This window comes from Larus michahellis, chromosome 7, assembly GCF_964199755.1.
Source record: "Larus michahellis chromosome 7, bLarMic1.1, whole genome shotgun sequence".
In the NCBI taxonomy this organism is placed as follows: Eukaryota; Metazoa; Chordata; class Aves; order Charadriiformes; family Laridae; genus Larus; species Larus michahellis.
Genome location: NC_133902.1, coordinates 46351191 through 46377420, shown reverse-complemented (window position 1 = coordinate 46377420; position 26230 = coordinate 46351191). Strand labels below are relative to the sequence as shown.

The following is a 26230-nucleotide window of genomic DNA, read 5'->3' as shown; positions in this document are numbered from 1 at the left end:
ACCTGGGAGCAAAAAAGAAGGCATAATGCAGTGCCATGGATTTATGGAAACTGGAGCCAGAGGAGAGAATCTCAAGTATAAAGTCAAAATATGACAAGTCTGTGTAAAGCATCAGTTTCTCACTCGCACACACGGTCTCTCTCATTTCTGAGTACATCTTGAAATATATTCTCCTCCCTGGAAAAATCTTGCCTCACTTCTTCCCAGCCAGAGTGTGCAAATGGGTTTGTGAACCTTAGTACATCATTTACAGCTGCCGTAAATCTGGAACAATGTACACTATCAGATGTGCAGGTCTCATTTATAAAGCAGGATTTATGATTTCACCCCTTAGATCTGCAGATGGGTTTTATTGTGATTTATGCCTGTGTCCTGAAGGACCATATATAAGAATTACCTGATGTTATCGAGGGACCTATTCTTTTTGGCCCTTATCTTTCTTCTGAAAGCAGACACTACTTAATCACTGTTAGCTATATACTGAGTGCAGGGTCCTCTGTGATTTACCCATATCCCTGTTTTCAGTATTATTAGCTTGTGATGTTAGCACTAACCCAACGAAATACTCACAGCATGTGCTGAATTGCAACTATATATACAATTTATAAATAGCTCTTTGGTGACTGTGTTGGTAAATAGAATTACAATCTTTTTAAAGGAGATATTACATCAACATTAACTGAATGCCGGTATCAAACTGAGGTATGAAAAAGGCTCTTTTGGTCCTCCAAGTAAAACATTTAGGTTTCCACTATTATTGGCAGAGGCTGCACCTCAATAGCTTAAATTGTAGGGAAAAATTCCCATTTCTGAGACTGGTGGAGGCCGGATTTCTGAAAGCATTCGGCCATCTAACCACCACGGATTTAAAAAGGCATTGAAACACTACAGAGGGTCTTGCCTGGAGAAGCAGAGGGACACCTAGTAAAATTTCACAACACTCCATGCATTAGGCTTTCGTGGTTTTCACTGGACCTGGGTACCTAAGAGCTTGTCAGAATGCCACTTAGGTTTCTGCATGTCTCTTCTGGTGCTGCTGTGCCCTCAGAAATCAGGCTGATAACCTGTTCTTCCTTCAAAACTAGTAAGTCATAGGCTCCGGGAGATGTTTTGGTATCTCGCAGTCCTTGGAATCACCTTTGATGGCTTGGGTCTAACTGCATGAAAAAAGATAACCCCTGCCTCTTAGGTGGATTTGAAACATCTGCAGCAATTGCTAGGAGATGCTGCAGTGTTTCTGTAAATCTGTTTACTCTCAAATATACTAACAGCCAGGTGAAGGCCCAAAACATGAAGCTCCAGTGTTGCGTCCTATTCTGCAAGTGCTTCTTGGCCATGTAGGTCTCATAGTCCTTTTCTCTGGTTTTGGTCCACGGGAGATGGGGGAATTTCTCCATTCAAAAACTCAAAAAAACCTGTGGTGAGACACTGTCTTGATGAGAGAGTTCTTTGAATCTCCTTCAGCCACGGGGTGAATTAGCCCTTGGCTTGCCAGTTCTTGCTGATCCCAGCACTAGGAAACTATACAAAATATGGCATTGCTGCTGCCATTCCAGCGGCTGCGACTCTGTGTTATAAGAGAAGGCGTGTTTGTGGCTCCATCTCTACAAACAGGTCTTGGCAGTGATTAGGCTTGAGTCCAGTCTTGGTCTCAAGCGCCACAGACCTACCATAAGGGCAAACCTGACGTCTAATCACACGCTCATTTATATGAGAGGATAACTGCAGCAACAGCCTTCCTCCCCCTTCCACTCCTGCCTCGGCAGTAAGAGGTGCTCCCTGGGAGGAGGTTGGGGCAGTCAGAGCGCCAGGCCCTCGGAAAGCAGCAGGCTGTGAGATGCCACTGCCGAACCTCCTCCCATGTGCCCTTTCCTTCTGCCTGCCGAGAGCAGCGGCCATCTGCAGTGCTGGACCCTTTCAGGGCAGGAGTTAAAGTGCTTTCAAATAGCATTTTCCTCCCCATGTCCCCCAGGCCATTTGTGAGAGCAAGGAGATAGGGATTGCAGGGAGCACTTTCTTACTAAAGATTTTTTTGCCTTGGAGGAGAAGAACTTACCAGGCACACATCTCCACTCTTGCCTTGCCTGCCATGATGGTAACTTCTTCCTCTCTCACAGAGGAAAAAAAATCCAGCAGATTTCTGGAAACAAAGTTGAGAATTTGGGTCATCTAAAAGATTGCACAGAGGGTATCAGGGCTGGGTGGAATGGTTCTTTTAAATTAATTTGTCTTCAGGAAGTGACTCTTGCCATTTGAATCCTGGTTATTTTTTACATCCACACCAAGGTATGTGATGTGCCAGGACTTTGATCTCGATTTCTTGCCCAGAAGCCGCAGAGGGTGGGATGTCAGGCACCGATCTTAACTTGCTGTGAACCACGTGTGGATGGGAGCTGCGAGGAAGCCCTTTTAGGAGCTGGAGAGTGGCCTAAGCTGCCTGTGTAGGCACAGCCGCTTTGTCCGAGGTATTCTTAGTGCATGCCTACCAGGCTGAGCTGCTACAGGGATTTAGGGAAAGGAATGCTAAATTTCTGGATCCCAAAGAGCAGTAGATGCACATGACATGCTGAGCAGCTCAGCTTGGACGGGATGGCAGTACTTCTGAGACCCAGAGGTCACAACGACTGTAAACATCTGGGGAGCTTTTAACAGGGAGGCGCCTTTAGAGTTTACACATCTGAAAGTCTGTTAAATGCTGAATAGGGGGGGTTCAGCATCACAGTATTAGATTTGGGCACCTCCATCCCACTTTAGGTTTAAGTCCTTAAGTGGATCTTGTTCATCACCCAAATTAACTTCAAGAATTTTCTTATTCTATGTCCAGCTTCCCAATGACATTTCCATTTGCTTTCAGGTTGACAACCTAAAGCATCCTAATTTAGATCCTTAACCGCTAAGTAAAATATATTTTTCACCAAAGCAAGTAGAAAACTTAAAGGAGGTATAGGTTCTTACCAGAATTTCAGCTTTCAGCAGTCCATTTAAAAAAGGGTGTAGGCAGAAGGCTTTTTTTAAAGTGAAATTAATTTCTTCTTCAAGCTTCTCTAATTCAAACAGCAATTTAAGGACTATAAAAATATGACCCATTGCCAGTGCTTTCTATCACATCTCACTATTTTCTCTCACACACAGGAATTTCCAAACAAAAATCTCAGCCCGAGAGGAGCATCTCAGATGACGCAAGTGCACGAAAACAAGAGGCTGTGATGCTCAGTGTTTTGTAGCTTTCTAAGTGGGCCTAGAAACATTTACAGCCTTAGCTAATCACATTACATTTGCTTAATTAATGGGAAGAGCCTATGCTCTCAAGCTGACAGGCTTTGATAGATGACTACAGCTGCCCTGCCTTCCAGCAGCATGTGTGAGTGCTTAATGGGAATAGGGTGGGGGACAGTAAGGGATGCAAAGCAGTGAAATAAATGTACTATGTGTGAACGGCGCTCCAATTCATACTTACTCTGCACCTGAGATGGTCTCAGAGACCTTCATGTTTGCCCTACCTGAGGCTGTGTGGGGATCTGACCCACCATCGCTGCATGGAGGGGGCACCCCTTTCTTTCCCTGGCACAGCTCAGACCATCCCTGTGCCCTGGGGATGCTCCCACCCACCAAACATCGCTTTAGGCAGCTTGAGAGAACCTTACTGTAACAAAGAGTTGGCTATAAATGAGAGCTAGAGGACGAGGAGAGCTGCAGTGATTTCCTAGGCAGGGAAAGAGAAAGTCCGCTGTAGACGGCACAGAAAATCATCTGCGTTTTTCAGAGCTTCTCCTGTACTTAAATCAGAGAAACAGACTTGTGTCTTGAATTATCTGCTCCATTCCTGTCCAAATGACTTCTCATGTGCTTGCGTTACGGTACACGAGCCTGAAACACATGATATAAGCAGCTGCCAGGCCAACTGCTCTGATGATAATCGAGCCAGTTGTACATACTTTCGTACATCATACCCCATCGCATCCGACTCTTACTCACCCTGTTACCAACTGCTTCTTGTCTGTTTTCTCCAGGAAATGGACTTTACCAGTGTAATTTGCAAGAAACCCTCCTGATCCCAGCAGGGGAAGTAATACTCTCCCCCACCTCCCTTCCACTGCTTTCTTCAGGGCTTTAAGTTGCGCAGCAGGGCCAATTAGGAATTCAAACCAGGTAGAAAGTGAATATACAGTAGCAATAAGAGCCAGTGGCATGATTGATGATGCTTATACAAATGCTTCTGGCTTGAAAAGCGGTGTCTGGGTTGATTCCAGAAGCTGTGTCTAATTTCAAAAGGATCTTCTGGAAAAAAAAAGTAAAATAGAGGGTTAGCAGCACATGCTACAGAAAGCGGCTTCCACAGATTATTCCATCCCCAAAATATCAACCAATTACTAAGAGCAAAGCGTGAGAGAACTAAGAGCTTTTACTCATACTGGTCCTCCTGCACGCTTACTGAAATAGGGATGAGACTTTTTTATCTATGGGCTTCCCAACAGTCAGAGTAGCATTGGTCTAAGTATGGTTTTAAACTTAGCTTGTTACATATATTAGGAATAATGGCTTAAAACTATGAAAACCTGAGTGGCTATTAGCCACAGTGAGAAAGCAAACACGGAATTTCCCACTGATTCAAATGGATCTGTGCAATTTTGGGAGAAAACAAGAGATTTTCTTACATCAGCCTCCGATTTTTACTGACGTTTGCTAGCAATGCCTGTCTGTGCGTTTGTGCACGGCTTCGGCACAGTTAAACCAAAGCCCCTCGTTCCCTGCCTGTCCTTCCTCATCAGTCAATGGCCCCTCAGTACTGTCCTGGCGCATCCCCTTCTGCCAGCCAGGGCAGGAAGGGAACAGAAATTCTATGGAAAGACGTTGACCCAGATTTACCCTGGAAGCCGCCAAGCCCAGGAGAACAGAAGATGAATGCGGGGCAGGCGTCGAGGAAGCGTGTGGACCTGCCAGCTCTCCAGCGACACGGGCGATGAGCTAGTGGATGTCTGGGTATCTGCCAGCCTGGGCTGCTGGGCATCCGGAAATCCCGGGCAAAGGCAGAGGGACATTGTGTCCCGTGCACAACAAGGCTGATGCACTGGGATGTGTCTCCTTCCAAGTGAGGCTATTCTGAGCAGTTTGGGATTCTTTAAAACACACTTTTGGAACTGAAGGCGTTGTTAGGTTTGTGCGTACAGGCTGTAACAGGACTGGGAGAGCCCCGGAGGGTGCAGAGTGAGTGCACGGGCAGGGAAGGGTGGTTAAGATGGAACAGGGGAGCCAGAGGTCTCCACTAACACTTGGCACTGAGACAAGTATTTGCACAACCCAACCTGAGGCATTTAAATGAGGTGTCTAATTTAGAACTGTGGTCTCCAAAGGCCCTTGTGTATTCATTGGAGAGAGGCAGGCTTTCCTGAGGGGTGATCCACAGCGGAGCCTGCACTACTTCGGAAAGGAGCCCATCTCATCCAACAACTGCAGAGGGAGCCATGGTAGTCTGGAGTCCTCACTTGCACGCCTAAGCCAAATGCACAGAGTTAAATGCCACACAGCTATCCGAGAGGGAAAAGCCATAGTGCTTATGTGTTTAAACAGGTGCCTGGATGGAACAGGACGTCCCTGGCCCTAGGCAGAAGACCCCTAACCCGCATTGAACTGTATCCTCACGGTCCAAGAAGAGCCGCTTCCTGCTGGGTCATACAGTCAGGATCGCTGCTGCTGCCCTCATCCTAGCTCTTGCCAGTGGTGTAAAACATGATTTCCCTTTATCCAGGTGTCTGAATAATACTGGGATGTGACTGGCACCTACTGCCATCAGTCAGTTTCCTGGACTGTGTGGTGCAACTGGTCCGTGACTCAGAGGTGGGTGTATCATCCCTCTGAGTAACGTTAACTGTGGTAAAACATGGGGCAGCCTCCAAAGTCTCACCTCTTTGAAAGCTTTTGCTCCTTAGGTGACTACTGTTTCATTGCCTTTAAAGTGGGGTGTATTCTTAGCATCAGTAGAGCTCTTCAAGCAGGTTCAGGGTTTTCAGGGTGCTGGCTGTTCTTTTATTTTGTAATTACCGAGTGAGCTGCAGTCAGATGGGTAATCACCGATGCTTCGTTTAAAGCATTGTTGCATGTGGCAATTCATTGAAAAGCCCCAGGGAACTAGAATAAGGTTTTTATTTTAAAAGCTATAATCTCTAGGACACACACAATGTTCTCTCGCAACCCAGATTTGTCACAGCCGGCTGCTATGAAGCGCCATTCTCTGCTGTAAACCATCTTCAATGCATTGTCATTATAATTGACAACAGATTATTTTTTTTCAAGTGACACTCGAGGAGGATTGGAGGATGACAGCACATGACTGAGTAAAATTATAGTCAGGGAAACATAGGAAGAGCCGACTCTTCCCAGAGAGCTTGTGGCTGTCAGGCAGGGTTTTCTTTTTTGTGTCTGAAATGGGATTAAGTCAAAAGGCTCATAGATTTACTGCCATTTGTGCTCTGGTCCTTTATAAAAACAAGTAAACCAGTGTCTATTTTGAATACACTGGATTAAGATCTGACCTCACATTCTGCAGGGTTTGGGCATCGGAGCGAGCCCGTGGCAGGGCTCGGTGTGCACCAGAGGGTCCGGGAGGGTGGGCAGAGCTGCCCACGCCACTGCCCATGCCACTGCCCTGGGCTCTCCAGCGCGGTCGTGAATGAGCCCCTTTGGCTTGCTGGGTTCCCCCCGCCTTGCAGGCTGTGGCGTGATACATACAGGGCAGGTCTCCAAATTTGTTTTTTGGGTTTAAAGAGTCTCTCTCCCCAACTCACATTTCAGACAAGCAGTGTTAAGCTCTTCTTTGTCTGCCTACCACCTCCCCTCCACCTATAAGGTCCCTCTACTCATTCAACTGACGGAGATTCCTCTTTGTTGGGATGAAGCCCCTGCTCCGCTGCCACCTTACAGGCACGGCCCTGAGCAGCAGGAGTGCATTTTAGATCCTACGTTCAGAAAGGCTTCAGCAAAGAAAAAACATTAAATGCCAGTAAGTCTTAAAGAGATGGAGAGTCAGAGGCAAAAACTACACCACGGGATGTTCCAGAAAGGTGATGCAATGAAGAAAGGCTCTTATACCAGCTCTGGTGGATAATACGGAGGGAAGATAGAAAGGTAGTGTTAGAGGAGTAGAGGCAATGGAGAATGAAGGGCAGAAAAGGAGAAGGAAAGCATGAAAAGAAAAATTATCTAAGTGCTGGTTTGTGGAGACCTGGTTTACTCTTGTATGCTGCAAAGTACAGATGCCCTGCTCGAAAGTATCCTGCGCCAGAGATTGCAAAGCAATTTTCTCTGTAATGCATGCATTTGGTGAGCACTCTGGATTATGTTGTAATGGCCTACCGTAAGTCTCTTAAGCATAATTGAGTGTACATTTAACTGCGATGGTTTTATGAGGGTAGCAGGTCAGATGGACTACAGCCCCTCTGCAAACCAAGCCTCTTACTCTACTCAGCAGATATTACTTGTGCTAGGTTTTAGAGATTAAGTACACCTCTGTTCAGTTTAGCATGGCAAAAATGCAGAAAATGCTTGCCAGTAGGCTACCTCTGCATGTCACTGTCCTTTTTATGTGGTCTTCTATTGCTAACCCCAGTGAAGACGGGCTCCTTGACTGAGCAGGGCACTGCACAAAGCCAACAGAAAGGTGATTCTCCAAGCACAAGAACGAGCAAGGCTCAGAGTGCAGGTGAACAAAAATAAACTCCTGTTTAAAAAAACCCACACCCATAAACTGGCAAGTGATTGATTTACCTGCATACGTATCTCTCTGCCTTTTAGAAAGATGTTAGCAGATGAAGACAGGAATAAATTATGTAGCAGAATTGAATGTTTTAGGGAGAGGTCATTTCTTAATTGAAATTGTCCAGTAAGAAGGATGGCTGTGAATTAAGGCATAATTGCAGAGCCACCTGACTTCAGTATGAATAAAGAAGCTGGTCACAGCTTTTCTGTCAAAATGATTACTGAATTCAAAGTTATTGGTGAAGCTGGCATTTTTTGTGGAGTGTGTGTCCTTTCACAGAAGCCCTCTCCGTTTCTGTTACTCGAAGCCTAACCCGTGCAAGCCCTCAGCCACTTCTTCCCCTCATGGTTTCTGACCGAATAATATCTGATTTATATTTTGGCTTTCTTGATGAAAAGTCAACATTTTTTCTGCATTTCTCTCCGTTGCCCTCCCCTGTCCTCTGCCTATGAAGGGAAAAGCAGAGAAATAAAGCAGCTACAGAATACAGCCTCCCAGTACTTCTGAATGGACAATGTGCTTTAGCAGTGACTGAGGGCTCCTTTGAAACCAACAATAAAAGCATCTTTTCTGTCGAGGAGCACAAGGCTCACAGGGGCAAGAGACTTCAATGACACCATTATCTTTCAGGCAATTAGGACTCGCTGGCATTGGTACAGGCACTGTTGTGATTGCACTGCGGTGGCTTAGTGAAACATAGACTGCTGAGACTTAGGAACATCATAAATGACTTTTAATCTCCAACCACCGTGGATAAAAATGTACTAACACAGGCATAATCGGAATTCACAGGCATATTTTCTCTTTTGAAAACATATGCCCGGGAACATATGCCCCTCCTCCCCTCGTCTGCCCGCGTACACGAGCCGTGTAACGCTTATTCTCCTGCTTCTCTCCTAAAGCGCTTGCAAAAACGGGTTTGAGCCTGCCAGCTGCCTGTGTGTTTGCTGTGTGTTGTGGATTATATTTTAATGACATACCCTAAGCCTCTTATGCTCAAACGAATGTGCTTTTAACTGTCTGTGCGTTAGTGCCGGTTTATAAGGTGGAGGGTCAGCCAGCGTATGCCCCGGCATCTCTGCCAAGGCACCGTCCAAGAATTTTAATGGCGCTTTCAAAAGCCTCCCGTTACGCAAGGTGCCCTTAATGGAGAGTCCTCCTGCCTCTGAAAGTTCCCTCTTGTTGCCAGACACAATGAAACGCGAGCCATAGTCTCTGCAGAGAGGGCCGGGATTTTCTCGTGTCGCAGCGTGTAGCTGGGACGCGGAGCGCGGCTCCCTCCGCTCTCCTGCCACGACCAGGGGGATTCATTTCATTAGTTCAGAGAGCTGTTCCAGAGGGAAGGGAGGTTATGTAGGTCACCGATTCATCTCTGCTGCCTTGCAAAAAGAATTCATTATGAAATTTCACTTTAATTAATGCAATGCACCAGCTCTTAATAGTATTTCATCAGGACATCTGGTAAAAGCACATTAGCTACAGTTTAATGTTAAGATATAATTGAACAGAACTCCTGTTGGAGCTTGGCTTTTGCAATATGTTTCGCTTCTACTTCTCCTGCAAGCTGCCGATTAAAGGAATTGTGGGACTCCCTCGTCAGAAGGTGATGGAGCCTGATCCAAAGCCTTTTTGACTTAACAGAAAGGCTCCGGTTAACATTCACGGGCTCTGAAGTGGGTCTCTGAGGAACAAACCCAACATCCAACCTGTGTTTACATACCAGGTACTACTGGTACCACCGCCGATCTATAGTCTTGAATGTAAAGTAACAACTCTGGTGTTTAGTTCCAGTTGTGTTTGAAAGGCCGCCGTCAAAAGGTCTTTATAAACCATTTTCTTTTGACTTAACTTAGAGCTTTTCCCTGTTCTAATTTTATCTCTACATAACTGTGTGTTTTAATACTTATTTGATTATCTGCCCGAATTAATGTCAGTGCAGCAGCTTTCCAAACAGCCGTATTAAATATTAACATCCAAAGGGGATTTTTCAGCCCTTTGTTTTACAACGGTCTCCTGCAGTATGGATGTGAGATCTCAAAAGATTTTACTTAGTAAGTACTAGGTTATGATTATTTAAGTCTAACTAACAGGCTACAGAGACTTCGGAAGATTAACATATGTAGAAAAATTTTGTGAACTGTTTGAAATCTTCTGTTTGATTTGAAGCTGCCGCCTCCACTTCTCCTTTTCTCTTTTTGGGTAAGTGTTTGAATAGCCAATAATAAAAAAAATCCACAACTAATGCAAGTGCAGATTGCTTAGGTTCCCTTTTACACTTCCCCCTTTCGGAAATTTTTTTACCATTGTTTTTGGGGCAGTTTTACTCCTAATCTTTGCTGAGAAGGAGCACAAAGGACTAAGGTGTTAGAGAAGCTTTTTCTGCTGTTTAGTTGTTCCTTGGGTTATTTTCTGCACCAGTAGGAAAGAGAAGGGGGCAGGAGGGATCTGGAAAAAAGTAGTATGTCCTCACCGAAATCCCCAGCGGGTTCCCAGTGGCGCCCAGCACCCTGCTGGCAGGACCCTGCACACACGTGAAGGCGTCCCAAGGGCGTATTGACCTCCCCATCCACCCAGACGCCATGCGGCTGGCTGCATCCAAAGGACACTTTGGATGAACGACTGAGGGAGCTGGGGTTGTTTAGCCTGGAGAAGAGGAGGCTGAGGGGAGACCTTATCACCCTCTACAACTACCTGAAAGGAGGTTGTAGAGAGATGGGGGCTGACCTCTTCTCCCTGGTGACAAGTGATAGGACGAGGGGAAACGGGTTCAAGTTACGTCAGGGGAGGTTTAGATTAGATATTAGGAGACATTTTTTCACTGAAAGGGTTATTAAACATTGGAATAGGCTGCCCAGGGAGGTGGTGGATTCACCATCTCTGGAGGTGTTTAAAAAAAAGAGTAGATGGGGCACTGAGGGACACGGTTTAGAAGTGGCTCTTGTCAGGGTAGGCTAAAGGTTGGACTCGATGATCTTAAAGGTCCCTTCCAACCTCAACAATTCTATGATTCTATGATTCTATGACCGCGCACCACTCACCCTGTCTGCGTTTGCTGCTGGACATTGTCACAAGGGGCAGGTGGGACCGAGGGAGAGCGGTGGGACAAGGCCAGTCCACGTGGCAGGTAAGGCCACCTCTCCTCGCAGATGCTCTCCTGGGTTCCAGCCTGTCTATAGAACAGTAGATCATGACACCACGTGAGAACACAAAGTGTTCCTGTCCTCATCTGGTCAACACAGGGGATTCATTTCTGGGAAACAGCCAAATTGCCCCAAAGACAATCTTAGTGATACAGCTTGGTGATGAATTTGACCCTGTCCTTGAAGCTGCTCTGTGAAGTAACCACAAACCCAAGCCCACACCATCAAATTCAAGGCACAGGCTCTCTCCAGGGAGGAGCACCAGCTGTGTCCCACCTTTACAGAGGCTGTGGGAAAAGGCTGTTGCAGAGAAGAGGCAGCTGGGCAGTAAAAGATGCTCTGCCGTAGCCAAACTGGCTCTCCAGTGATATTTCAATGCTACAAGTCCCATACTGGTCACAGTAAGAGGAAGCGCAACTGAGACCATTGCTAGGGCTGAAGAAGCCTGCAGTTTGGCATTAGTTGGCGATAAAGTATAGGAAACATATAGGCAGCCTTTCTCCCTGTAGGTCAGGCTAACTCTGGCCCAAGAAGCAGAAATAATTTATTCAGGAGAAGCATCAGTAATATTATTTATACATCCAGTTCTGAAAGGCCTCTGGATGCTAAGAGGAATGGCCACAGTGTCATTAGATAGCATCGTTTGTTTGTTGTCCCTTAGGACAACATCACTAAGGGACCTGTTATTTTAAAAATAAGCATTAGCCTCTCCCTTGGAAACTTGAAACAGACACCCAGCTGTGGGCTCACACGGCTTACGCTTGGTGCTCACGGGTTTGTTCTCCCAGGGTGGCCCATCGCGAATACAGTCACTGGTGTTGGGGACTCCGTGGGACAAGCAGGATTCAAGCTTTTGTTCTGTAAGAAAAACCAAAGCAGTTAGGTAAATAAGTCCAAAGGCATTTTACAGAGTAAATTTTTTTTTTTCCCCTAAATGAAGTAGAACTTGTGACCTTTTCCATTTTTATTTTATCTCCATGATGCGATAAACTGAATCCCAAATTAGGAAGGAGATGGAATTTTTAGGAAAAAGACCCAACCAATTGAAAAGACTGGAAAATACACTGCTTCTGGAAGCAGCCTGTATCTAGTCGGTATTTACAGTTTGCGTGAGGGACTGAACCTCTCAGGACAGCTGGCCTTAGATGTCTTCTTTCAGCATTTAATATTTATCTTCATTTAAGTCTATGCTAACTGTAGTTTCCCAGCTTGATGCAAATTGAGCGCAAGTCCCAGCAGTGCTAGGTGTTCGGGCATCTCACCGACTTCAGCTCTTTCTTTCTGCATGCTTCAGATCTCTGCGCTCTCATTTCTGCAGCCTACAGAACAAGATCTGCTGCCTCTGAGTGTCCTGACTGCAAAGTGGTTGGATTGATCCATCAATGCTGAATCCTGAAATGAAAAATAGTTAGTGCCACTTCTCTATTCTTACAGCAGCAGGTGTGAATTTTCCCAAAATAATTCTTACCTGTTGGAGTAAAACCACCAGAAAAGTAGCAGAGGATCATCTCTGACTTTAAGTATTTCGTGCTGTTGGTGTGACTTCTCTTCCCCATGAAACACCTTCTTCCAAAGGCTGCCCAAGCACCCCCCCGTCAACACACTAACCCTTCTGGCCAAAGGAAACAAAGAAACTTCACCAAGCTGAGCAAAAAAACGTGGGAATGAAACTCTGTGACCAGCTCTGTGGGAAACTCAGTGCCAGAAACAGGCTTAAGCTCTTGTGAAGGTTTCGAGATGGGGATGAGGGCAAGGCAAGGCAGGAAGCTCCCGGGGGAGGGCGGGCAGCACCCTGTCCCCAGCTCACACCATTGTGCTTTGTTCAACCTCCACAATTGTGCGAGCGGAGCCCGGCGCATCAGCCTTCACTTTGAATTTCCTGCTTTTTGTCGGTTCGCATCCCGGGAACTGTTGTTTGAAACACGGCTCTTATTATGGGGCTTGCAGAAAAGAAACCTCTGCCCCATAAGCATGTGCCCAGGCCTTTCAGCGGGTTCCCAGCGCCAGGGCTCCCGCTTTAAGGGGACATGGGCTATTGAGATACAAAGAGGCATGCCAAATACCCGGCTGGTTCTTGGGCTGGTTAGGCATGACTACGGCAGTCGAGAGGAGCTGCCGTCTCAGAAGCGCCACAATAACCACCTCTGTGTGCGGCAGTCCGAGGACCAGCTCGTGACTTGTTCAGCTGGGCTGACTCCTCAGCAGAGATTGTCCTAATCACAGACCGTACGATGTCTCTTACCCAGATTTGCAGAGGATTTGGCTTTATAGAACAGGCTCCCAATTCACGAAGCTCCTCCCTCCCTCTCTTGCTCCTGCTCTCTTAGTGTGCAAATCCAGGATTTTGTCTGGGTCCCTCCTCTCTGGCTGCTGGACCTGACCACATGCCCAGTCTGAGCTCTCAGGCTATGTCGCATGCCCTGGGCTGCATGAGAGAGACCTGGGGGGGAGGATGGAAACCAGAGAAGTAGTAATGCTTGTGGCAGGTCAGACTGTTATGTTGGGCTTGGCATGATGTTGCTGGTCCCCCAGGATTCGGCAAAGGGAGCCTTGAATTCAAAAGAAATAAGAAAGCTGTCCCAAAATTGCCTGAAGGATTGGGGGATTTTGCCTGTCTCTGCTCCGCACTCGGCACTGCTGGACGTCCGCATCTCTGTCGGGAACACTAACCCCGTGCTCACCCACCTGATGGGTCTCCCTGACTGAGCATGAGCCTTCCTGCCCCGGCCCCCTCCCTTTGGCGCCACACACAGCGCCCACACATTTCTCCTGCCTCGGGAAGTCTTGGCCTGCCTGACCTGCTGGCCACTTACCGGTGACTTCTTGGAGCTGAAGGGATTTGCCACAGTAGTGAGAAATCCCCCCCAAACCAGGGCATAGCTCCCTGCTGCCGCTCCTTCTCTCTCCTCATCACGGGCTCCAGCACACACAGGGTCACCTCCCTGCTCTGTTCTGCTGCAAGCAAGTCCCACGTCGTCCCAGAAACTGTGTCTGTGAGATCATCTATGAAATATTTATTCCCCTTGCATGCAGGAGAAAAAGAAGCAAAAAAGCCTGTATAATATCGATGGAATCCCTGATAGCCAAATATTGAATTATTTACAGCCTAATTGTGCAAGTGATACTCATGAGATCACTTAGGCTGCAAGATGCAATTAATACATTTCACAAAATTGGTGACTTCTACTTCAGACTTTGTTTTGATGCATCGGTGAGTGCCTAAAAACCAGGTGAGATCACTTTGCAGGAAAAGAGCTAGAATATCCACAGGCACTTGAGTATCCACAGGCTTTTCTCAGAGCGCTGCTGTGAAATAGGAAAGGGCACTCAAACCGCCATGGGCACAACTAGCGGCCCGAAAATATGCGTCTGGAGCCATTTCAGATACTCGGGTGAATCTTACCTGGCTGCTAGCTGTTGCTTCGGAAGGGCACAGGTCTCCCATAGGTCTTGTGTTACATCTGAAACTCCCAGGAAAATGCCCTGGATACCCTGAGGCATCTCAGATGGCATAAAATACATGTACGCAGGACACAGAATTGAGCCTATGTGACCGCTGGCCCCAGCAGACCTCCCAGCACAGGGAGCAGTGACCAAGAATTGCACCGTTCCCTGCGGCGTAGCATCCTTCATCACCTTCTTACTGTAGTGCCGGACACGTAGCTGTAATGGGGTACTTCACGCATACGCTAAAGGTCCTTTCTGCCCAAGGGACAGCAGGTAGAATGGAATGGCCATTGAACCCCAACTCACAGAACTTGGATTTCCAGACACGGAGTTTTTCTGTCCAGTCCCAGGTACATGGGTCGATGTGGCAGTTGTCACGGAGGCTCGGATATTCCTCTAATGCCAAACTTCTCTCAAGCCCCCTCTCTCTCATTAGCAAATACATATCTCAACCCTGACATCTGGAGTAGTCCACAAGTTGTGTCTCTTAAAACACTCTTATATTCTGTACTCCTAATTATAGTCTACCCTTAGCAGAGCTTTGGGGGATCGCCTCATTCCCAAGCACTTCAGTAGCATTCAGTGATCATCCCTTGAAGTCGCTGGAGCTGAGCAAGGCTCTGGGCAGCTGCTTTTGGCCTCAGGATGGTGACAAGCCAAAAAAAAAAACCAAACCCCGAAAAGTCTGAGCCAGTATTACAATGCTGTCCTCTCTGTGCCTAATAATGCTCATTTCCTCTCGAGACGAGACACATCATGTATGTCTAAACCCCTCAGCCTATCCCAGTTTACAAATTCTGGTACAGCTGTAGGTTTAAAGAGCCAGCCAAAATTAATTATGAGAGATTAAGGAACAGAGCAACGTACTGCAATGCCCTTTTGTTAATCTGAAACATCTGACCCAAACCAAGCAATCTCAGCCCCTCATTAAGCTCCTGCTTGTCTCGTTCACCATCTCTAGCATTTTTCTGCTGAGCACCATCATCTGAACGTGGTTTACTCAGATGTACCCGGACCGTCATTCAGCAGCTTTGCCAGCGATAGCAGCCAAGAAAGCAGGTTTGTAGGTAGCCCACCACCTGTAGGGCTGCACGGTTGGGATTTTTTTGTTTGTTTTTATTGTTATCAGGCTTTTGGTCCATTTAGATTTGGCAGGTAGGGAAGGACAGTTAAATCCCCTGCTCATGCCAGAGGAAAATGTATTTATTTTAGCCAGGTACTTTTCCTTCTCTTCCTTCCCACCCCCTGTTCCTTAAATGAGAGACAAAGACAGACAGACAGATATGACTTTGCTTGTACAATAAATGCCACACGTCTCAAAGGCCAGTAAGAAAACAAGCCAGTGTCTGCTTTATAGGCAGAAGGACCCAAGGGATGAAACAGCAACACGATTTACCTGGAGGCAGCGGTACAGCTGGGATGAGATCCCAGGTTGGGAAGGTGAATTATGCCTTTATAAAGACAAAACTTACGTAACTTAAGAATTTTTTTTCTTGTTTTACAAATAGTATTCAGTGCCTAAAATGAAACAAAGCAGGCCATTTGGTTATCAAATACAAGTGAATCTGTAAGGTTTTACCCCTCTTCTCTTTTCGTTTTGTTTGTAGGTGTCTATTGAAAGAAAGGTGAGGCTACGGCCAGCTCTCCTTTCTAAATTCCTGTTTAGCAGAAGAGCAAGCAGTTTGCTGTGACACAAGTGAATGCAGATTTAGCCAGGGGCTGAAGATGACGTTAGGTCACTTGGACCATCAGCTCTTTGGAATATGAGCCCCAAGTGCAGCCTTACAGGATCCTCCTTCTCCAGACTGCCTCTGACCACAGCAAAGAAGTCCCTTTCCGTTGGATGCTCCATAGAAAAAAAATAAGCCACCCACCAACATGGTTGGTGCTTTTGGTAATGTAAATACCACCGAGCAGTGTCTCTCCACCCAGGTCTCTAGGTGCTGTGTATAGAAAGTGATTTTGGTTCGCTAACAGCCCTGAATATGAAAGGGTGAGTTAAATGGCAATAGGCTTTGTATCCCTTCACTATTTTGAGCACCCTAGACTCATAACAGATGCGATCCCTGTTGGAAAACGCTATAAACAAGTTGATGAACGTGGAAGAAAACAGGCATACTTTCCCCATTTGCCACTACCCATATTCAGTTGTTAATCTGCTCCTTTCCCCTCCTCCCCGCATTATTCTGCAGTATCTGTTAGTCGCTCAAGAAGCTGAAGAAAACAATTAAGATGCTTCAGAAAAGCAGATAATTTCTCACATGCAGTGCTGAGTACCCAGCAGATGTGACTCAAGATACACACATGCTGTTTTCAAGCAAGTATTCCCAAGGGTTTAGATAAAAATAATAATAAGGATGAGGGGTTTCAGCAGCCATCAGGTTATTTTTTAAGTGGAAGGGCTCTAGGGGTTATTAGCAGGGCTCCCTGAAAATGCCATCATCTTTTTTGTGGGGGGGATCCCATAGCATTCGTTGTGTGTAATTAAATAATAAACCAATAGCCAGGCTAGACAGGGATTCCGGCAGGAAAGCAGTAACGGGGGTTGCAGCAAACTGGCTTGGTTGCACATATCAGACACGTTCCGATTTACCAGAGGTTTTCAAGGCAGAACAAATTAGATGCCTACAGCGAGCTCCTCACCCCCAGAAGACAGTGGCAAGTCTCAAGAGCCAGGATTTGACCCGTATGGTTTTGGTCGCCACAGTTCAGCCAACACGGGAATGACAAAGTGGGAGAAACGCTGCGATGGTCCATAGCCGGATCTCAGTGGACACAGGGTGTTGCAACTTTACTGAAGCCTGTGGCCCACATCCAGCGCAAGAGTCCGTGAAAAATATTCCTTCCCAATATCCACCTCCTTAATGCAGCCCCAGCATCTGTCGTCACACAAAAGGGGACGGAGGCATTGGAGCCAGCCTTACGGGAAGCAGCTTGCTGAGCCAGCCGCAGACATTTGCCATCTTCTGGCTGTGATGAAGACTGGACAAATTAGGAAAATGTTTTCATTAGCCGCACTCACCTGAAAAATAATCAGCAGCCAACTCCCAGGTGGCCTGGCGGAGAGTCAAGAAACAAAATCTGGCGGCAAATGGATTGCAAAGACAAACATAAACAACTAAGTCTGTGATGATCCGCCATCTTGAACACATCTTCAATATCCAATACCAGGCTTTTCTGCGCTCAGACACACAAATCTCAGGCATTCATACTCTGCCAATATTTTAAGTCATGTCCATAAAGCATATTTGAGTAGGATTCAAGCTGATGAAAAGCAAGTTGTTACTTTTAAAGGGGTTTGGTGACCCTGTGAATGGAGCTGATGGCTTCACTCCAGCAGATGACAATCCATTAAATTAAAGAAAAAATTGCCACCGCAATTCGTACTGCCAGCAAAAGTGTGAGAGAAAATGTGGCCCCTCGAGGATGTGCAGAACCATATTTCTGGTGCCACAGATGGCGGCTTGAATGGCTGCAGGTTTTTTGCCTTGACTTTTCATAAGGCATAAAGATATTTAGCCTCTGCTGTTTTCAGGGAGACGTTTTAGATATACTAAGCTTACGAAGAGACATATCCCACTTGAGTAATTTTCAAAACACCTCTTCCTTTCAAGTCACCAACTCTCAGCGAAGGGGGGAGAAGAAGAAATGAAGAAACATTGAGCCAAAGCCCATAAACAGACTTTTTTTGTGTGTGCGAGATGAGCCTGGGAAAAGCAAAACAATTCATCTACCCAAGAGCGGCTTTGCAGGGAAAGGTTAAGGAATAATAAAGAAGGATTTAGATCACACCACTTTACACACATTTATGAGGGAGAAATTCAACACCCAGATAACAAATTCAGTTCAGGTTTTACTTCCTCTCTCTCTTTCTTCCCCCTTAAAGATGACATACCCTTCCATTTGTAAATTACTTTAATTTAAATACTTCCAGGTTAACAAAACGCCTTAACTTCGACATGCCCCAAATTACAAAACAGAAACAAAACCTCTTGACAAAGGGTAAGGAAAAAAAATAATCCAAGCCCCAACCTCCTTTGCTAAGCTGGAGTTTATGGTCTGTGAGCTGGCTGCCCTCCAGAGTCTGACACAATGTCTGGAGTACCCAGAGCAGCTGGAATTCATTTTCTTCCTCCAAATCTACGCACTTTCATATGAAGTCGTGTTTTGGCACTGCCGCGTAAGAAAGAGTTCAGTGCAAAAAATCTAACCCCGGCCGTGTTTCTTTGCAACCCAGCACTCGCTGAGCAAACAACGAAAAAGAAGAGGACAAAAAAAAAAAATTAGAGAAAGAAAAAAAAAGAAAAGCCCTTTCCCTTCCCCCACACATACACAGACGACTGTACCAAACAGGGGGGCTATTCATGGCTGTTCAGAAATGGGTCACAAGGAGAAATGTTTGCAGATAAAACCAACACTTCTTTTTTTCTTCCTTTTTTTTTTTTTTTTTTTTTTTAAATAAACATCATGGAGGCCCCTGGAAGGCGCTGGGGATGTTCGAGAGTTGAGGTCCTGCTGATCCCTTCTGCCTCCCGTTTGCGTGGCTCCCACGCCGACCCCAACACGCAGCCCCACTCTGGAGGGGTCCGGACCCCCTTGAGCCGCCTCCTCCGAGCCCGAGCCACCGTGGGGAGCCTGGGGGGGCAGCAGGGTCGAGCGAGTGTCGTGCTGCTGCGCCTCGCCTGGGTTGGCGGTGGGTCAAGGGGGGAAAAAGGAGGCATCCAAGGCACTCCCAGGCAGTCCCGTCACAAAATTACACACTGGAGTTTGTGGGAGCCTGTGGCTCTGTCCCCTCGCCATTTGGTCTTCTTCTTCTTCTTCTGGCTTTTCTCTGGGATCTGTTGCCTGTTTTGGGAGACAGAGAGGAAAATGAGCAGGTGGGACACAAGGCTGGGTTGGACATCAGCATCCAGAACCACAGGCCGGCAGCAGAAGAGCATTTTGGCATGCATATGTAGATTTGCATATATATATCTCCATATACCCTTCTACCACCATGTGGCTTTTCATGCCACAGAGCTAACAAGACAACTGCCCGCTTTTTTAAAGAAGGAGGAAAGAAGCCATAAGCCAACATTAAGGCTAATGGCAGGGATGTATGTCCTGCCAGGGCACTATACCTCCGGTTGCCCTGGGTGAACTGCTGCCTCCTCCCCTGCCAGAGGGCTGCTCCGGGAAACAGGGATGCTCTAGGCAACGCAACGTCATCCATCACCCTGCTGCTAATGCTCATTAGGGAAGAGGATGAAAGAGATACGGAGTACACAGAGAAATAAATCCTCCTGGAACGATCTGCTTTCAGCCAGCATTGCCTTTGGCCAGCTGCACTGCTGTGGACTTGGTTATGGAGGGGGGTTCAAAAATAATAATAATAATAGTGAAAAACCAGAGTCTGCTGCCGATGGGGCTCTGGCGTCCCCTAGAAGTGGTGAAGAGCACCAGGGCATGGAGAGTGATCTGAGCCCAGAGATGTCCCTGGCCATCTGAAGTCACAGCCACCAGCAGCAGGCAGCTGAGAGCCCTCCAGCACTGCACCCCGGCAGCCCCCAGCGGTCCGGTGGGTCGTGAGCGACCTCGAAAATGTTATGTTCGGGACTTCCACCTTTTCATCAAGATGAGGCACTGCCCAAATGCCTATTTGCAACCTTACCAGTTTGCAGCAGCCCAGAGGTGCAAATTCAACAGCAGGAGGCTTTGTAGTTCAAACAGCCCATAGGCAGCCCGTAGACTTAGATTTTATTGCAAGATAAACCATACAAACACCAGCAGCTTCCGTAGACTCAAACGGTGTCTAAATAACCAACCTGAGAGTCTGAATAGTTCAAAAGCAGCCTCTTTGCTATGTAATATGCCAGGCACTAAACTGAGTGTTTACACCAAGTTACCCAGACCAGGACGAGACATAGCTGGGGGACAAATCATTATGGCTTTAGTCGGTGTTTTTCTTACAGCCTCAGCTCCCAAATGCTTCCAACCACCTGAAAAACTCAGCTTTGACTAATAAGATTTTTTTTTTTCAGTGAGTATGAAGGCTGGAGGCATGAAAAACAAAACTTTAAAGCTCAAAACTAGAAAGCTGAAATAAAAAAAATACTTTAAAGTCAATTTGGATAAACACTAAGCGGCTGCAAGCTGTTCACAGCGTTCTGGAACTGTTTTAGATTTCCAGAAAACCATGTCCCGTGCCCGTTCAAGATTTCTGCTGTGACAAGTCCCTGTGTACGCGCTGCTGCAGCACAAAAGCAATATCAAGGAAATTTAAAAGATCTGTCGGGTGGGCTCAAACACCCCACTCCCTTCTGGATGACTTCCAGATAACAGCTTCTTGCATGAAGCTAAATAAGCTGGGCATCAGCCAAGTGCAAGGAGCACAAACGGTGCCAACCCTGAACGAGCGTCCTCGCCCTGCAAACTCACACGGGCCCTGAGGAGCCTCTACTCACGTAAAGCAGTCAGGGAACGACACAGATGTTAGGGAGCTGTAAATTTACATTTTATTTGGAAAAGGTCATTTGAAAAAAAGAAAAGCACTACTTGGTGGGTGATGCCATGCCATGGCTGCGGACTGGACAGTTTGCAACATCCAAGGACCGAGTGAAGCTGCTTTGTGGGAAATGGCCAGCTAGATCGCACAGCATCCCTCCGCTCTCTGACTTAACCCGCCCGAGTTCAAGCTCCTGGGAACATCTCTGGTGCCCCTGATGCCACGGAGGGTTTCACCTGGCTGGCAATGACTTTCACGGTGACCACTCGGGGAACGGAGGTGCATCACCTATTTTTGAGGTTATGGAGGGCATTTTCAGGGCCTGAATTTAGTGATGTCTCATTACAACACTCCTTCCAGCCTGTCTGGAGTTGCGTTATGTAAAGAAAGCAAACAGAACCTCATCATCTTATTTTGGCTATGTTTTTTTTTCTCCCACCATAGTGGAATAGATGGTGGTAAGAGCTCACTGTAACACAAAAGTAATATCTAGCCAGAGCGTATGCTGAGTTACAGAACAGTTGGGAAATATCTTGGGACATTTCCAGCTCAGCTCTGTAGTTCTCCAAAGACTTTCTGCCCCCTGCTTTTGAGACATGTGGGAAGAGTGGGCAGTACCATCTGCTTCTGATGGAGGCTGACTTGAGGCTGTGCTAAGATAGTCATAAGTACAGATCCACTGTGAATAAATGCCTCGTGGTTTAATCGCCGAGCGAGGCACTTTGACTGCACAGTGGGGAGGAGCATGATTTCAGCTCAGCACCCTCCCAAAACACGAAAAACGAGGGCCCAGAAAAATCTGGCAGGCAACTGGTGCCAGAAAAACAAATCTTCTCTGAGAGATTTGAGGTTATCAGCTGAGACGCCGAGATGTGCGTGCAGCTCTTTTCCTGCAGGGCAGCCGGGATTTTGGAAGGCGGTCCTGACCTGCCAGCAGCCAGAGCAGGGGTTCGCCCGGAGAGCGGGCGTTTGCCAAAGCGAGCAAAGGCAGCTCATGCCAAAACTGGGAACAAACCTCTGCAGTCTGAGGAGGAAACCTGTGGCTTAGCCATTAGGTCATGCTGTTTCTCATACAAAGCGGCTTAATTTTTTCCATTTAGTGAGCAGAAAATGTTGGAAGTCACCTACAACAGTAGAATTTTGTAGACTTTTGTGCCAGTCCTTTTTAACCTCTGGCAATGTGAGACCCTGAGAGGACAGAGCTATGAAAACCCAAATTACTGGTGCAGAGCTTTTAAAGCTGACCATTATAATCGGCTTTGCACTGTTCATGGAATAATGTATTTTCAGCGTGGCCACAGCTAGTTCTCGACCTGCCTAGCACTGATGTCCTGCAAGGGTAACTAAGTCCTAGTAACATCCCTCACAGATACAGGACGAGAAAGTTTAATAAACCCTAGAAATCTCACACCCCCAACCAAACCACCTGACCCCCGCTCCCCAAAAGTTGGTTCCTGGCTTTCCGGACCAGGAGTCCTTCAGGTCACATCCACGAGCAGTGAGCAAGTGAAGAGTTTGCAGCTTACCTTATTACCCTCACGAGATCATGGAAGGCCTTGTCAACGTTTAGAGGTGGGTCCTTGGCGCTAGTTTCTATATAGGGAATCTGGAGGAGAGAAGCATATCACAAGAGAGATTAGTAACAGCCTACGTGTTGGTAGCAAACCAGTTTCAAAATGAAAAACCCTAAAGGCTGGAGAAATCGGGTGCCTAAGAGACTGGGGAAATACAGGTAAACAAAGTGTTGTCATGACACTGCTATCAACACCCTCACGCTCACAGCAAGGTCAGCAAGTGCTAACAAAAGGTCTGGAATAAACACTGGGCAAACCAGCTGCTATCAGAGCTCTGGGTTTGGGGAAGAATAATCACAGACTTCATGTCGTCAGATGTTCTCTCCCCCTAAGCTGCGCTTGCAGACAAGAAAATAGCCGAAGGTTGTTGAAAGAAGAGCACTTGCCAAAAATTCTTGCTTGCCACATTTTATTAGGACTACTGCATGAATATTTCATGACTACAATTCCCCTTCAGTGTAAAATGATCTTCTCCTTCAAAGTCTGACAGCCAGATGGGGCCTCCTAGAGTGCTTGTCCAGCACGCCGGCAGATTTATAAAACTGCCTCTGATAAGATATTTTCGTACACGGCCTTTTCCAAAGCGCGCGCGTACAGATGGGTGCAACATGCTGTGTTGCAGTTTAGGTGTCCTGGCTCCTACAGAAATGAGATTCCTCGGGGAGGGGAGGGAGCGAACCTGCCCTGCCAAACTCCCATCATGGCTTGTTTAGAAACACCCCACAGCTTGCCGTTTCGGCACAGCAAGCTGCCAAGAGGTCTCAGGCTTGTTCGCCTTTACCTTTCCATTCAGTTCCTCCTACGGGAGCTGTTGTCTCCCTCTGGGTATTCAGGGCTGCTGGCATTTAGGGGTGATTAGTGGAGTATTGTGTCATCTACCCCCATCCAAGACCAATTTTTGGCCTAAACTCTGGCATGAATAATGCAGAGCTAAGATGGTGGGGCAGATTTAGATAGGCTTAACAAGCTTGTAACTTCATTATCTTTAACAAGCTCACTTCCTACGGACACCTGGGTATATTTCCCAACGCCTGACTCTGCTTTTTCACTCCGGGAGGGTTCACTTTCTTCCCTTATTTTGAACATTCCACATTTGGCACCACTTACAGACACCTTGTACACGCGGCTTCGTGACAGCCGCTGCTTTGCTACAGCCTGGTGCACAGCAGAAGTTCTAGTTTCAATGATGAACTGGCCCTAATGAAAGGAAGCTGCATAGCTACTACTTTGGAGTAGTCGAAAATGTAATTGCAATTGTTCGATTGTAAGAGAAATGCTTTAATTCAGCTCTTAATGAGCAGAGAATTCAATTCCGAATGCCTGTAATGGGACTTACAACAACCAATTAAACAATTCCGCAAACTTACATTATGTTTTGTTGCCATTTCTCTTCCCTGTTCTCTTGTAATTTTCCGTAAGTGCATTAGGTCAACTTTGTTCGCCACCAAAATCATTGGAAAGGACTCTCTGGAAAAAATCAAAACCACCACCCAATTACTAGCAGACTACAATAAAAAACGCTGAGTATGTTTCACTTTCTGATGCTGACATCATCTAACATTTTCAGCTACAGACATCCCACATATGTTTGAAGAAATATAAAGACCAAATGAACACACATCAGCCCCCAGACTGTGCTACACATATATTCATATTGTAAAAATTTACTTGACAATTTGCATGCATCCACATATTCATTCTTATTTGCAGGGACTTGGTGTCATTGTTTTTGCAATGATAATAGCTAAGACTGAAGATACAACTAGATGAAGACAGAACTACAGAATTAGGCAGGAAGTTAACTAAGACACAGAGACAGATCTTGAACAGGAGAACAGAACTCTCGTAACAGTCAAGGCATATGAGCAGCTGCCTATCTTGGCAGCTGCTAGTCACTGCAAGGTAACGAGGTATGGTGGAGGAACTGGTGTCTGTTCATGTCCTGGTAGACACTCATCCACCAAGAGCAACCATGCAGGAAGAAAAGACAGACTCTGAGAGAGCTGGCACTTAGGGGGGCATCTCATGGGGATGACAATGTCTGGGGGCAAAGATCCCCATCAGTTGTTACCCCAAGTCCAATTGAAAGACTGGCAATGGTAGCTGGAATGAGGCTGGAGGAAACTGAATAGTCTTGCTAAGTTTCTAGATGCTATTACCTGCTTCTGTTCCTATAGCAAAAACCTGAACAATAGTCCTTTTCTACCAAAACCATCTACTTCTGTAATAATACTCAGTATTTCTTTAACTTTACTGGGCGTGTAAGTGACTGTCTTTGGACACTGCCTGAGGAGAGACCCATCTATCCACAGCACAACCAATGCAAGGCTCTCCTGACGAGGTGTGAGGGTCACTAGAAATCCCTGTAGCTCTGGTGATTAAACAGAGCCAAGGTGGCTTGTGCCATGGGATGTCCTGGCAGTGTGGCCCTGCCCACCTCAGCCCACTCCCATGTGGCAGCCTCTCCTCCGGCTGCAGAGAGCAAAGCCGTGCTGCAGGGCCTTTACCCACTGCTAGGAGGGAGGAGGTCCCTTCTGATAACTGACAGTTATTGCAGTGTTATTTTCTTATATTTAACTTTAAACCCTCCTAAAATGATTCCGGTGTTCTCTGCTGTAACAGAGCTGATTTTATTGGGATAAGGAGCAGCTGGCCATACTCATTTCTGCATAAAACACTTCCCTGAGTAACTCTGGATTTTCAGACAGCGTTTCTGTGTCATTTTTCATCGAGATGATAAGGGCTCCATCTTCTCTCTGGCACGTTGCCCCATTGCTCTGGCTGGAAAAATACCATACTGCACTCTGCATTTTAAATGAGTCTTACAGTTATTCATTCTGATAATGTGCCTTTGATTTAATTTTAATACCTGAGCATTGATATATCTTGACTCTGATCGTTCTGGAGCAAAACACTTCCTTTTCTGGATTATATGATTCCTTTTTGGCTTGCAGCACATTGATAAGAAAGGGACTACATTTGTACGGTATCTCTTTTGCCTTGTTTACATCAGGCATAAAACTCTGTGGGGACTTTGTTCCCTGTTGCAGGGCGTACGATTGCTAGTTGGACAAAGCTACTACAGTTGGAAGTTTTACTGCAATGAAGGTTATGGAAGGAAATAGGAGAAAAGCTTTTGAACAGCTCTGCTGAAGCGGCAGCCTGCAATTCCTTTGGATTTTAAGTTGCCAAAGCTGATTGCTGGCTTGAAAACCAGAGCGATGCTCTGCTCCCAGCTACCCGCGGGTCTGGCAGGACGGTTTCGTTATTCATGCTGCGATTTTCAGAACAAGCTCAGGTTTTGGGCGAAGCGTTCAGCTCCTCGCGCTCTGCGCTTCGGTGGCGTTGAAGGGGGGTGGAGGGGGCGGGGGGGGGGGGGACACGACAAAAACAACCTCCCCAGCCTGTTTCACTTCCTGCTTCTCACACGCCGGCCCCGCTGCTTGCACGGCATACGGAGGGGTAAAAGTTTCAGTCCAGGGCAAAACAATGAATACCGCATCTCGTTGTCACAAAGTTAAATTCGATAAAACCGACAGCGGTTTGGGGCAGACTACAGGACTACAGGAAGCGCTGTCCCGTCTTCTTCAGCTTTCAGAAACAGATTTAATTTGCCCCAAGCTGAGCTGGCAGTGAAGAAAAGGCTGGCGTGATCTGGGAGGCAGTCTGAGCGACTGACATTTTTCTTCATTTAGATTAAATCAAAGGGTGGGTTTTCCTTTACTTTTCACTTTTGTGGGCTCTGCTTCAGATGCTTTACTGGCAGAGCTGTCAGCTGTGAACCTCACATGATACGAGTCCACCCTTCCTGTGGGGAAGTTATTCAGAGCTG

General features: G+C 46.6%; 1 protein-coding gene across 2 annotated transcripts in view; it reads right to left on the bottom strand.

Annotated features, from left to right (window-relative positions):
* Positions 1 to 18175: 18175 nt before the first annotated feature.
* MRAS (muscle RAS oncogene homolog) overlaps positions 18176 to 26230 on the bottom strand; it is a 41753-nt gene continuing 33698 nt past the window's right edge. For both annotated transcript variants that reach the window (XM_074593933.1, XM_074593934.1), the window contains exons 5-7: positions 23766 to 23865; positions 22351 to 22430; positions 18176 to 19185 (exon numbers count right to left, since the gene is read on the bottom strand). In XM_074593933.1, the coding sequence (XP_074450034.1) occupies positions 19086 to 19185; positions 22351 to 22430; positions 23766 to 23865 (280 nt within the window). In that variant the 3' untranslated portion in view covers positions 18176 to 19085. The remainder of the gene's footprint in view (positions 19186 to 22350; positions 22431 to 23765; positions 23866 to 26230) is intronic.